General features: G+C 40.9%; 1 protein-coding gene across 4 annotated transcripts in view; it reads right to left on the minus strand.

Annotated features, from left to right (window-relative positions):
* LOC139417170 (Kv channel-interacting protein 4-like) overlaps nt 1-13,214 on the minus strand; it is a 186,927-nt gene that overhangs the window by 1,812 nt on the left and 171,901 nt on the right. For all 4 annotated transcript variants that reach the window (XM_071166413.1, XM_071166411.1, XM_071166410.1 and 1 more), the window contains 3 exons: nt 5,077-5,146; nt 3,686-3,756; nt 110-217 (listed from right to left, as the gene is read on the minus strand). In XM_071166413.1, coding sequence (XP_071022514.1) covers nt 110-217; nt 3,686-3,756; nt 5,077-5,146 — 249 coding nt within the window. The remainder of the gene's footprint in view (nt 1-109; nt 218-3,685; nt 3,757-5,076; nt 5,147-13,214) is intronic.

Raw genomic sequence — 13,214 nt, forward strand, 5'->3', positions numbered from 1 at the left:
TATCCCTTTTATTCGTATTTAAAGAAATCAATATATGATTCACTCTGTTCAATCATCTACCGTATCAACATCATCGTTGACAGCAAGTTGCGACATTAATGGTAAGTACCTCCTTAGTAATATAGCCATCCTTATTAATATCATACAGATTAAAGGCCCAGTTGAGCTTCTCCTGGACTGAGCCTCGGAGCAGGATAGAGAGGCCCATTACAAAGTCCTGCAGTAGAAACACAACCCATTAGACCTTTGCACTTATACAAACACAATACAATTGTACCAAGAATCTCTCAAACATCAGCTAAACCTGAATGGATTGATATGATACTGGTACATCCAACATACGCAAAAGTATATTCATGTAGAAAGAATGAACTTGAATTGAACTTAGTTTGATTACCATATCTAGTCTAAAAAGACATAATTCATTCATTGGTATCATTCGTCCCAACAATATTCTTCCCAAAAAGCAACAATTGAACAAAGAGAACATTATATCCTTGAAGTGCTGAAACTTAAATATATAAGAATGCATATGATTTGTAGAGTTTTTTTTTTAGGATCCCAATGAAATAGGCTTGAGGGTTATCCAGTACTATGGGACAGAAGGTACCAGTGTTTATTAACACCAGATAACTAGGGTGTAGAGCAATGACAACATGTCTGTTGTAATACGTAAGCCTATACTCTTCCTTAATGTTAATTATATGTATGCTGAGGGGGATTACCATATATATATATACACAGTGCCTTGCGAAAGTATTCGGCCCCCTTGAACTTTGCGACCTTTTGCCACATTTCACGCTTCAAACATAAAGATATAAAACTGTATTTTTTGTGAAGAATCAACAACAAGTGGGACACAATCATGAAGTGGAACGACATTTATTGGATAATTCAAACTTTTTTAACGAATCAAAAACTGAAAAATTGGGCGTGCAAAATTATTTAGCCCCCTTAAGTTAATACTTTGTAGCGCCACCTTTTGCTGCGATTACAGCTGTAAGTCGCTTGGGGTATGTCTCTATCAGTTTTGCACATCGAGAGACTGAATTTTTTTCCCATTCCTCCTTGCAAAACAGCTCGAGCTCAGTGAGGTTGGATGGAGAGCATTTGTGAACAGCAGTTTTCAGTTCTTTCCACAGATTCTCGATTGGATTCAGGTCTGGACTTTGACTTGGCCATTCTAACACCTGGATATGTTTATTTTTGAACCATTCCATTGTAGATTTTGCTTTATGTTTTGGATCATTGTCTTGTTGGAAGACAAATCTCCGTCCCAGTCTCAGGTCTTTTGCAGACTCCATCAGGTTTTCTTCCAGAATGGTCCTGTATTTGGCTCCATCCATCTTCCCATCAATTTTAACCATATTCCCTGTCCCTGCTGAAGAAAAGCAGGCCCAAACCATGATGCTGCCACCACCATGTTTGACAGTGGGGATGGTGTGTTCAGCTGTGTTGCTTTTACGCCAAACATAACGTTTTGCATTGTTGCCAAAAAGTTCAATTTTGGTCTCCCAGGTGACATCTGACCAGAGCACCTTCTTCCACATGTTTGGTGTGTCTCCCAGGTGGCTTGTGGCAAACTTTAAACAACACTTTTTATGGATATCTTTAAGAAATGGCTTTCTTCTTGCCACTCTTCCATAAAGGCCAGATTTGTGCAATATACGACTGATTGTTGTCCTATGGACAGAGTCTCCCACCTCAGCTGTAGATCTCTGCAGTTCATCCAGAGTGATCATGGGCCTCTTGGCTGCATCTCTGATCAGTCTTCTCCTTGTATGAGCTGAAAGTTTAGAGGGACGGCCAGGTCTTGGTAGATTTGCAGTGGTCTGATACTCCTTCCATTTCAATATTATCGCTTGCACAGTGCTCCTTGGGATGTTTAAAGCTTGGGAAATATTTTTGTATCCAAATCCGGCTTTAAACTTCTTCACAACAGTATCTCGGACCTGCCTGGTGTGTTCCTTGTTCTTCGTGATGCTCTCTGCGCTTTTAACGGACCTCTGAGACTATCACAGTGCAGGTGCATTTATACGGAGACTTGATTACACACAGGTGGATTGTATTTATCATCATTAGTCATTTAGGTCACCATTGGATCATTCAGAGATCCTCACTGAACTTCTGGAGAGAGTTTGCTGCACTGAAAGTAAAGGGGCTGAATAATTTTGCAAGCCCAATTTTTCAGTTTTTGATTTGTTAAAAAAGTTTGAAATATCCAATAAATGTCGTTCCACTTCATGATTGTGTCCCACTTGTTGTTGGTTCTTCACAAAAAAATACAGTTTTATATCTTTATGTTTGAAGCCTGAAATGTGGCAAAAGGTCGCAAAGTTCAAGGGGGCCGAATACTTTCGCAAGGCACTGTATATATATATATATATATATATATATATATATATATATATATATATATATATATATATATATATATATATATATATATATATATATATATATATATATATATACAGTTGAAGTCAGAAGTTTACATACACCTTAGCCAAATACATTTAAACTCAAGTTTTTCACAATTCCTGACATTTAATCCTAGTAAAAATTCCCTGTCTTAGGTCAGTTAGGATCACCACTGATGCTGCCACCCCCATGCTTCACAGTTGGGATGGTGTTCTTCGGCTTGCAAGCCTCACCCTTTTTCCTCCAAACATAACGATGGTCATTATGGCCAAACAGTTCTATTTTTGTTTCATCAGACCAGAGTGCATTTCTCCAAAAAATACGATCTTTGTCCCCATGTGCAGTTGCAAACCGTAGTCTGCCTTTTTAATGGTGGTTTTGGAGCAGTGGCTTCTTCCTTGTTGAGCGGCCTTTCAGGTTATGTCGATAGGACTAGTTTTACTGTGTATATAGATACTTTTGTACCTGTTTCTTCCATCAACGTTTGTTCTGGGATTGATTTGCACTTTTCGCACCAAAGTATGTTCATCTCTAGGAGACAGAACACGTCTCCTTCCTGAGTGGTATGATGGCTGCGTGGTCCCATGGTGTTTATACTTGCATACTATTGTGTGTACAGATGAACATTGTACCTTTAGGCGTTTGGAAATTGCTCCCAAGGAGGAACCAGACTTGTGGAGGTCTACATTTTTTTTTCTGAGGTCTTTTTCTGAGGCCTTGAAATACATCCACAGGTACACCCCCAATTGACTCAAATTATGTAAATTATCCTATCAGAAGCTTCTAAAGCCATGACATAATTTTCTGGAATTTTCCAAGCTGTTTAAAGGCACTCTCAACTTAGTGTATGTAAACTTCTGACCCACTGGAATTGTGATACAGTGAATTATAATTGGAATAATCTGTCTGTAAACAATTGTTGAGGACTGAGAAGACCAACTTGAGTATCTCATCAGAGACTGATATAATGTATATAAGGAATCTCCACAACTGTATATTCTATATTAAAACCTGTAACGTTAAAACAATTGAGATATATAAATGGAACATTCCTGGTTAAATATAAACTAAAAAAAGGTATGGACTAGTGTCTGTCAATCCTTTTCCTGGAGACCTGCAGGCTTTTGTTCTTCCCCAGCATTAACACACATGCATCAACTTTGACACTATAGAACCAAATCTCTAATGTAAAATGTATCAACGCCATTATACTTTAGAGAGTGATGTCAGTCAGTGATGAATTGTCAAGGTCACACTAGCTTACCTCAAAACTCACAGATCCATCTTTATCCGTGTCAAACGCGTTGAACAGAAAATGTGCATATGTTGAAGCGTCTGAAACGAGAGACACAGTCTCAGTCAAACATTGTAATGACAAGTCACAACCTTAATTGACATGGACAATACATGCTGACAGCGGTTCCAACTAGACATTTTCAACTGTGATGTTTTTTCTTCTTTGGTCAACATAAAAGCCATCATAAGTTTTTTTTTCCCAAAGCAGAGTAAGAATAAGAGATTTTAGAGTTGTTTTAATTTGATAGTTTTCCCAGTAGCAGGCCTTTAAGCAAGATGTGTTATCGCTCCCTTTCAAAGTTGCATCTTCACATGTTTTAGTTGCAACTCTCTGGCAATCCTAAAATATTTTCAAGCAGCATAACAGAACTAAGTGTCTGTGTGTGTGTGCCTGCGTGAGCTCTCAAACCTTGGCCTGTTTGTGACTGACTGACAGCGTGTGTGTTTGCTGTAAAGATGAGAGATAAAAATAAAAATGTGCTGAGTTTCTTTTGTTGAGCTGTATGGGCTAATGCAGATGACATTCCATCAAACGCAAGGAACCCAGGGGGACTAGCAGGAAAGACTGCCCCAGTCAGTGTAACAAATAAACAGAGCACAAAAGAACAAGCGATATAACGACATTACAATGTAACATTGCTTCTTAAAAGGAAATCCATCATTGTACAGTGGACAATAAGACACATACTGCAGATCTATTACCTACAGTATGAAGACAATATTGCTTCATGTACTGGTTCAGGAGAACGTATCTGTGTGACTTTGGCTGCAATCCAGCACTGTCATATACAAACAGTTTATATAGAAAAGTTATATTTTTTTATAGGTTTTTAACGTACTATAGGCACCTGTACTTTATCATTGGGAAGGAAATGAAGATGTGTGCTTTGCAGAGGTAGACAAGTCTTCCCATATCCCTGGCGTTTGTCTCTCTTGCTGTAATGCTAGAGACCTCCAGAGCCATATATTTTGAGCTATATTTAGCCACGGACACATCATATAAAAGTGATTTGGGGGACACATCCTCCAGTGTCTTTCGATAAACATGTTTTATTTATATTTGGGTGAGATATAATGCCTTAAAAAAAACAATGTGTGAATTAAAAAATGGGAGAACTTCGAAGTAGAAGAACATGACTTTACCTTTGGGCTTTGTGAGCTGAATTAACTAAATATCGATGTGCCAAAAAAGGTTCAGGTGCTCAGGTGCTTATTTCCAAGAACCCAAACCCCTGTCTTTCCAGTCATACCAATTCCAATGACCCAATTCCACCGGATAATCAAAAGAAAGAGCACACCTTTGGCCGAACACATTTTGTCCATCCAAATAAACAATTCTCACCAGATGTGTCAACATACCTCCCTGTGGAAAGAACTGGGAGTAGATGTCTTTGAAGGTGTCTTCGTTGACCACACCACTAGGGCACTCCTGCAAGGAAAAGAGAATATCATTCCATTTGATTCAGACGCACAAGGCATTTGCCTCTGACATGGCCAACCCCATGCTGCAAGACATGAAAAAAGCAATATTTTGTACTGCTTAAATAAAGACCGCCGTAGCCTTTCAAGTTTTCAAGTTTATTTGTTACGTGTAAAACAGTACAGTGAAATTCTTACATTGCAGTGATAAAATAGAATAAAACATTTAAGACTAAAAAAACTGCAAAAAGTATATACAGATCAGTGCCAGTGCCATTCAATGTGCAGGGGTACTGGAGTGGTTGAGTTGGGTTAATACATAAAAAGTGACTGGTAGAAGGATATTTATGTAAACAGCAGCATACCACCCTGCATCCCACTGTTGGCTTGCTTCTGAAGCGAAGCAGGGTTTGTCACTGGATGGGAGACCAGATGCTGCAGGAAGTGGTGTTCGAGGGCCAGTAGGAGGCACCATTTCCCAAATCACCAGGGCAGTGATTGGTAGGGTGCCGTCTTTGGAGTGGAACATTAAACGGCTGTCCTGACTCTCTGTGGTCACTAAAAATCCCATGGCACTTAATGTAAGAGTAGGGGGTGGTACCCCCGGTGTCCTGGCTAAATTCTCAATCTGGCCCTAACACTGTCACCTAATCATCCCCAGCTTACAATTGGCTCATTCATCCCTGTAACTATTCCCCAGGTCGTTGCTGTAAATTAGAATGTGTTCCAGTCAATTCACCTGGTAAAAAAAGGGGCTGAAAGGTGACTGGTAGTAGGATTATATACATACTAATGGTAAAATATACACATGTGAACAGGAGTAAGTGTGACCAGTACCATGATAAATGTTAATAGAAATCAATGGACAGTGGTGTAATAAATCTAATCAATGATAATTTTAGTAGGAGGGTGGTGTTCAATCCCTGGGTTAATACAGGGCGTGTAGGGTGACAATGTCGGCGATGCATGTCCTGATGAAGCCCAAGACGGAGGTGGTTAGCTAGTCGATGCTATCTCTGGAGTCCCGAATCATATTCCAGTCAGCGCTAGCAAAGCAGTCCTGCAACATAGCCTCTTACTCGGAAGGACGATTTCTCTACAGAGCGAGTCGCGGGTACTTCCTGGAAACAGGAGCATAGACACATGATCTGATTTGCCAAAGGGGGGGCCTTGAATGTTTAGTTGTGGGTTGAGTAACAGTGGTCTTTATCCTAGTGTCAAAGGAGACGTGTTGATAAAAGTTGGGCTTCACGTGTCTTACTGACGCAGAAATAACTCAGTAAAATTTTGGAAATTGTTGCGCGTTGTTTATATTTTTGTTTAGTATACTTGTAGTGTGGTTTTCTTGATTTACTGATAATATGACTCAGTGCTAGAGGCGTCACTACAGACCCTTGTTCGATTCCAGGCTGTATCACAACTGGCCGTGATTGGGAGTCCCATGGGGCGGCGCACAATTGGCCAGTCAAAACAGTGAGATGGGTACAATTAATCCATAAAACAGTAAGAGGAGTTCATGAGTGGAACCCATTAGGAAATGTGTTTCAGGCAAATACACTGGCATTCAGTGGGGAGCGGTCTTCACCTAACAGCACAGAACTACAGTATATCAGATGCATTAGGCTGGCCATTATCAACCAAAAGAGTGTTGAGAAAAGTGTGTACAGTTCACAATCACCAAAAGGAAATAGGGATATGAAAGGGTTTGTGGTGAATGGGGATGTCCTTTTTGAGAAGAAAATAGGGTTTGTAGGGCCTCTTATCAAATGTGCAGAGGGCGTCTTCCTCAAGTCCAGAGCTATACATGTGCCCTTGTCAGCGCAATGGAAATCTGTAAAATTATATTATCATAAAGGCCTAACCTCTGGAGCTATTGTCAATGCAATCTAGCTTTTATTTCTTACAAGCTAGAAAAACCGTGCTCAATTTCTGTTTAGATATCCACCAAGGACACCTTTTAAAAAGAGATCAATGCTTGACATGAATAACTGTTTCCTTTCATTCTCATCTGTAAACAATGAGCAGCAGCATACAATTAAACGTTTATCTCGTCTCTGTACAACAAGACAGAACTAGAATATCAATATTTTATTTACACATACAAAATATCATTCTGATAATGTAAATAATATTGCTTGTGTCTCATTTCGTAATCTAAAGGACATGAATGGATTCCCAGCTCAAGATGCCATACGCCTTTAACCCCTAGAGTTGAAGTCGGCACCCCCGCAGAAATCACATAAAAAAAGCGCCCGAACGATGATGAATACGATGGTGTTCTACGATCCCCACAAGCGTTACGGGACTCGTCTGAAGTCGGTCCCGCCAATCTGCCAACTTTTGAATGTAGCATCCGAACAGATCGGGCTACACACTAATGACGCCTCGAACTGAAGTTGGAAGTTTACATACACCTTAGCCAAATACATTTCAACTAATTTAAAGTAGATGGCCAAACCGACTTGCCAAAACTATAGTTTGTTAACAAGAAATGTGTGGAGTTGTTGAAAATTGAGTTTTAATGACTCCAACCTAAGTGTATGTAAATGTCTGACTTCAACTGTACATGTTGATTGTTTTACAAGACTAGTCCGAAGGTAGCCCGGTACCAGTTAAACAAGTGAATGGAGGTATATATGGAAGTAGTTTATAGTTTAGTTTAATGTGTAGTTTAGTTTAATGTGAACAAAAGAGGGGGGGGGGTCAACATCAAAAGTAACAGTCAGTATCTGGTGTGGCCAGCAACTACATTAAGTACTGCAATGCATCTTCTCCTCATGGACTGAACCAGATTTGCCAATTCCTGCTGTGAGATGTTACCCCACTCTTAAACCAAGGCACCTGCAAGTTCCCGGACATTTCTGGGGGGAATGGCCCTAGCCCTCACCCTCCGATCCAACAGGTCCTAGACATGCTCAATGGGATTGAGATCCGGGCTCTTCGCTGGCAGAACACTGACATTCCTTGCAGGAAAGCACGCACAGAACGAGTAGTATGGCTGGTGGCATTGCCAGGCTGGAGGGTCATGTCAGGGTGAGCCGATCATGCTGTGACACACTGTCCCAGACCATGACAGACCCTCCACCTCCAAATCGATCCCACTCCAGAGTACAGGCCACTGTGTAACGCAAATCCGACCATCACCCTGGTGAGACAAAACCGCGACTTGTCAGTTAAGAGCACGTTTTGCCAGTCCTGTCTAGTCCAGCGACGGTGGGTTTGTGCCCATAGGCGACATTGTTGCCGATGATGTCTGGTGAGGACCTGCCTTACAACAGGCCTACAACCCTCAGTCCAGCCTCTCTCAGCCTATTGTGGAATGTCTGAGCACTGATGGAAGGATTGTGCATTCCTGGTGTAACTCCTGTACCTGTCCAGCAGGTGTGATGTAGCGATCCTGTGCAGGTGTTGTTACAAATCAAATCAAATGTATTTGTCACATACACATGGTTAGCAGATGTTAATGCGAGTGTAGCGAAATGCTTGTGCTTCTAGTTCCGACAATGCAGTAATAACCAACGAGTAATCTAACCTAACAATTCAAAAACTACTACCTTATACACACAAGTGTAAAGGGATAAATAATATGTACATAAAGATATATGAATGAGTGATGGTACAGAACGGCATAGGCAAGATGCAGTAGATGGTTTCGAGTACAGTATATACATATGAGATGAGTAATGTAGGGTATGTAAACAAGTGGCATAGTTTAAAGTGGCTAGTGATACATGTATTACATAAAGATGCAGTAGATGATATAGAGTACAGTGTATACATATACATATGAGATGAGTAATGTAAGGTATGTAAACATTATATTAAGTAGCATTGTTTAAAGTGGCTAGTGATGTATTTTACATCAATTCCCATTATTAAAGTGGCTCGTCAGTGTCTCGGCAGCAGCCACTCAATGTTAGTGGTGGCTGTTTAACAGTCTGATGGCCTTGAGATAGAAGCTGTTTTTCAGTCTCTCGGTCCCTGCTTTGATGCACCTGTACTGACCTCACCTTCTGGATGATAGCGGGGTGAACAGGCAGTGGCTCGGGTGGTTGTTGTCCTTGATGATCTTTATGGCCTTCCTGTGACATCGGGTGGTGTAGGTGTCCTGGAGGGCAGGTAGTTTGACCCCGGTGATGCGTTGTGCAGACCTCACTACCCTCTGGAGAGCCTTACGACTGTGGGCGGAGCAGTTGACGTACCAGGCAGTGATACAGCCCGACAGGAGCTTGTGAGGGCTTTTGGTGACAAGCCGAATTTCTTCAGCCTGCTGAGGTTGAAGAGGCGCTGCTGCGCCTTCTTCACGACGCTGTCTGTGTGGGTGGACCAATTCAGTTTGTCCGTGATGTGTACGCCGAGGAACTTAAAACTTACTACCCTCTCCACTACTGTCCCATCAATGTGGATAGGGGGGTGCTCCCTCTGCTGTTTTCTGAAGTCCACAATCATCTCCTTTGTTTTGTTGACGTTGAGTGTGAGGTTATTTTCCTGACACCACACTCCGAGGTCCCTCACCTCCTCCCTGTAGGCCGTCTCGTCGTTGTTTGTAATCAAGCCTACCACTGTAGGCCACAAACTTGATGATTGAGTTGGAGGTGTGCATGGCCACGCAGTCGTGGGTGAACAGGGAGTACAGGAGAGGGCTCAGAACGCACACTTGTGGGACCCCAGTGTTGAGGATCAGGGTGGTGGAGATGTTGTTACCTACCCTCTGCCACTGTGAGGACGATCAGCTGTCCATCCTGTCTCCCTGTAGCACTGTCTTGGGCCTCTCACAGTACAGACATTGCAATTTATTGCCCTGGCCACATCTGCATTCCTCATGCCTCCTTGCAGCATGCCTAAGGCACGTTCCACAGGTGCATGTTCATGAGTTGTTTATGGTTCATTGAACAAGCATGGGAAACCTTGTTTAAACCCTTTACAATGAAGATCTGTGAAGTTATTTGGATTTTTACTAATTATCTTTGAAAGACAGGGTCCTGAAAAAGGGACGTTTCTTTTTTTGCTGAGTTTATTCATCTCAGATATAGGATAGACTAGGCTTTGGCGGTATACCGTATATACCCTAGGTATTTGGAAAAAGCCACAGGAAGGTTTTTCAATACTGTCAAAACCGTTAACTTGAAAATGTGAATATTTGTAGCTACTTTTTATGTAAATACCTGCAGTCAACTTGTGCCATACGTAAGAAGTTAAAGAACGTTGCATTCTTCATTTCACCTGTCACATTATTATGTAGTTTACGGTAGTTCAGTCACGTGATGTTTGTTTACAAGCACACAGCGACACCGGAGACTAGTGACTCACTCACCGTCATGCAGCATACTCCAGGTGATCTAATTACACTATGGAATTCACAACTAAATGTTTGCCAGCTAAATATCTTAGAACTATTAAGTGAAGTGTCTAAAATGTGCTAAATACTTTGCTAATTTAGTAGCTAGTTAGCTATCTAGTTAAGTGGTGGGCTTCTTCCAAAATCAAGCATTTGCTTAGTAACAGCATAGAATCCCCTCCTGGATCAAGACTCTTGCAGGCTAATATTTGTTTTGAGCATGAAACAAACTGTGTCGTGTTTTTAAGTTACTTCATTGATTAGGTCAGAAACTGTACAAATTGTTCTCAATGTGCTCATTAGCATTGAGTTAGCATTCTCTATGACGATTCCTTAGTACTTGTTAGCATTTTGTTAGCATTCTGGTAAGTGATGTATTTTAGTACTTGACTGCAGGTATTTATTTAAACTTGTGCACTAGGTAATATATAAAATAGATTGCGTTCATCATTTCTCCCGTTAGATTTTTCATTCTGAAACTTTTTCAATATGAAGCTTACCGGTACTCGCCACCTCTCATTTCCCAAAACAGCGGTTTAAGCTAGTCGGGTGTGTTTGTTTACAAAGAAGCACAACAAGCAAAATGGGAGCTTCATAAGATGAGTCACTCCTGCAGCGCAACTTAAGTGAGGTGATCAAGTTACACTTGTATGAAATTCATTTCTAATTATTAAGTTAACTATCTAAGATGTGCCAAGCTGAGTTGCTAATGTTATCTAAACTCGCAAGATCAAGCTTCTTAGTAATAGCTACAGAGACAATCCCCTCCTGAATTAAGACACATTCTTATTTTACAAAATGTTATGTTGTTTTCAAATGAAACACAATAACTTGCTCGTTAAAGCTCTTAGAATTGATTTGTTTGGAAATCCACAGCGTTATTTCATCGTTATGAATACTGAGGTAGCACCGGTCATTGCTACGGTGGCAATGTGGTGCAATACCCCCAAAACAATAAGAAATTGGATAGAAATAAAATGAACTTGACAAACTAAATGAACGTGTCATAAACTGAATGAACTTGACGCGAACACAACTAAGTTGGCACAAACAAAATATAAATGGGCCGCAACCGGTCACTTACAACATTTATAGAACTCACCCATGCATGCAAAACTGTATCAAATCTGAGGGAGACAGCGAAGGTTGGTAATTGTGTGGGCCACAGCTGCTGTATCGATGTTTGTGGGTGAGGGCCAACTACATAAACAAGGCTGGTAGGTGGCACCCTCAGACTTTAAGGGCTGCCTCGACTTGTCGAGTGGCAAATCACATCAACACCAGCAGGCATTCGATCAGCTGTGTGGCACATGAGTTTGTGTTTAGATCGTTGATTATAGCTCCCATGTATTATGGCACTCTTAATGGTCCACGGGATACTCAAAAAAAGGTGTGATAGAAACAAATATGTTTCTATCAAATGCAAAACCAAACCTTCCCACATATTAGATACATTTGTTACCACACACAGATGTACAAGAGAGAGTACTAGAGAGCTGTGTACCTAAACAAAAAGGTTTCTGCTCTACAGACAAAGTTTGACGTAGACAATATTTATTTGAGCCTTTGTTGTTCTGCAAAGCTACAGTACTGCTAATTAAAATGATGTTTTGTGTTCTTGTCAACCCCCCCACCTCTTGTTCACGCTGCATGAGGCCATATCGAGTAATTACACTCAGAAGGGTTACAGTATGTTGAGACATTAAAACACTTCCCTTAGCTCACCTCTATTGTCTGTTAGTCAAAATAGAGTGGAAATACAGTTTGTTCACACTATCCTCAAAAACCCAGGGACTGTTGGGACATTAGATGTCAAAACTAATTGGACTTAGTGACTAAATGTGAAAGTAATGAAGAATTTGTTCCAAACCAAAAAAATGTCCTACCTCTGCCCTTTATACAGTGCAGTAACTCGCCGAGCACATTTGAGGAGACCATATAGGTGAAAGCATATATGTGATTCAATAACATTGCTTAATGTATCCAGTCAATCCAACGTGATGACGGCAAGTCAACAAGGGCAGGGAGAATGTAGGAAGTGTTCGGTTTGGAATCCAGCCAATTGACCCAAATTTAAGCACCCGAACAATAACATCTTTACTTCAGATCACACAACATGCCACACTTTGCTGCATGTGTTGCTTTTCATGGCGAACATACATCTAAAATGGTTAAGAGATACATTTAGAGGAGAGGGTTTGGATAAAGGCAGCGAAGACAGGTCAAGTGGGCAAGCCTGCTGAAAGAGACAACTATAATATTTTCTATCGATTCCATCAAAAAGCTAGGCTCAAGAACTGCCAACTTCACTTTTGTCTCTTCGTCCATCTTTAAGTTTTTATTTCAAATCTATAAAGATCAGCATTTTGAAACGGAGTAGGACATTACCCTGTGCACTTCCCTATTATATTTCAGGGGGACATATCCACTGGGGAAATCTCATGGGACACTTGTATTTCAGACTTTGATTCTCAGAGGTGTTCTACACTGTGTCCCTTGTTGCTTCTTATTTGTTGTTTAATAAACCCATTTTAATATCCTGTCAGGAGTAGCTTAGGTCAGGAAGTCCCTGAACGGAAAAGCAGGCAAAGAAACAAAGTTTGAACTAAGTATGTCACAGGTTTTTATTTTGGCTGTTTCGTGACATGATTCGGTGAAAAGTGAAGTGTAAGGGAGCTGTGAAGGGTATTGTGGGGTTAATCTCTGACCTCTCTGTGGATTGTCTTACTTGTGATAGAGA

Source organism: Oncorhynchus clarkii, chromosome 9 (assembly GCF_045791955.1).
Source record: "Oncorhynchus clarkii lewisi isolate Uvic-CL-2024 chromosome 9, UVic_Ocla_1.0, whole genome shotgun sequence".
NCBI lineage: Eukaryota > Metazoa > Chordata > Actinopteri > Salmoniformes > Salmonidae > Oncorhynchus > Oncorhynchus clarkii.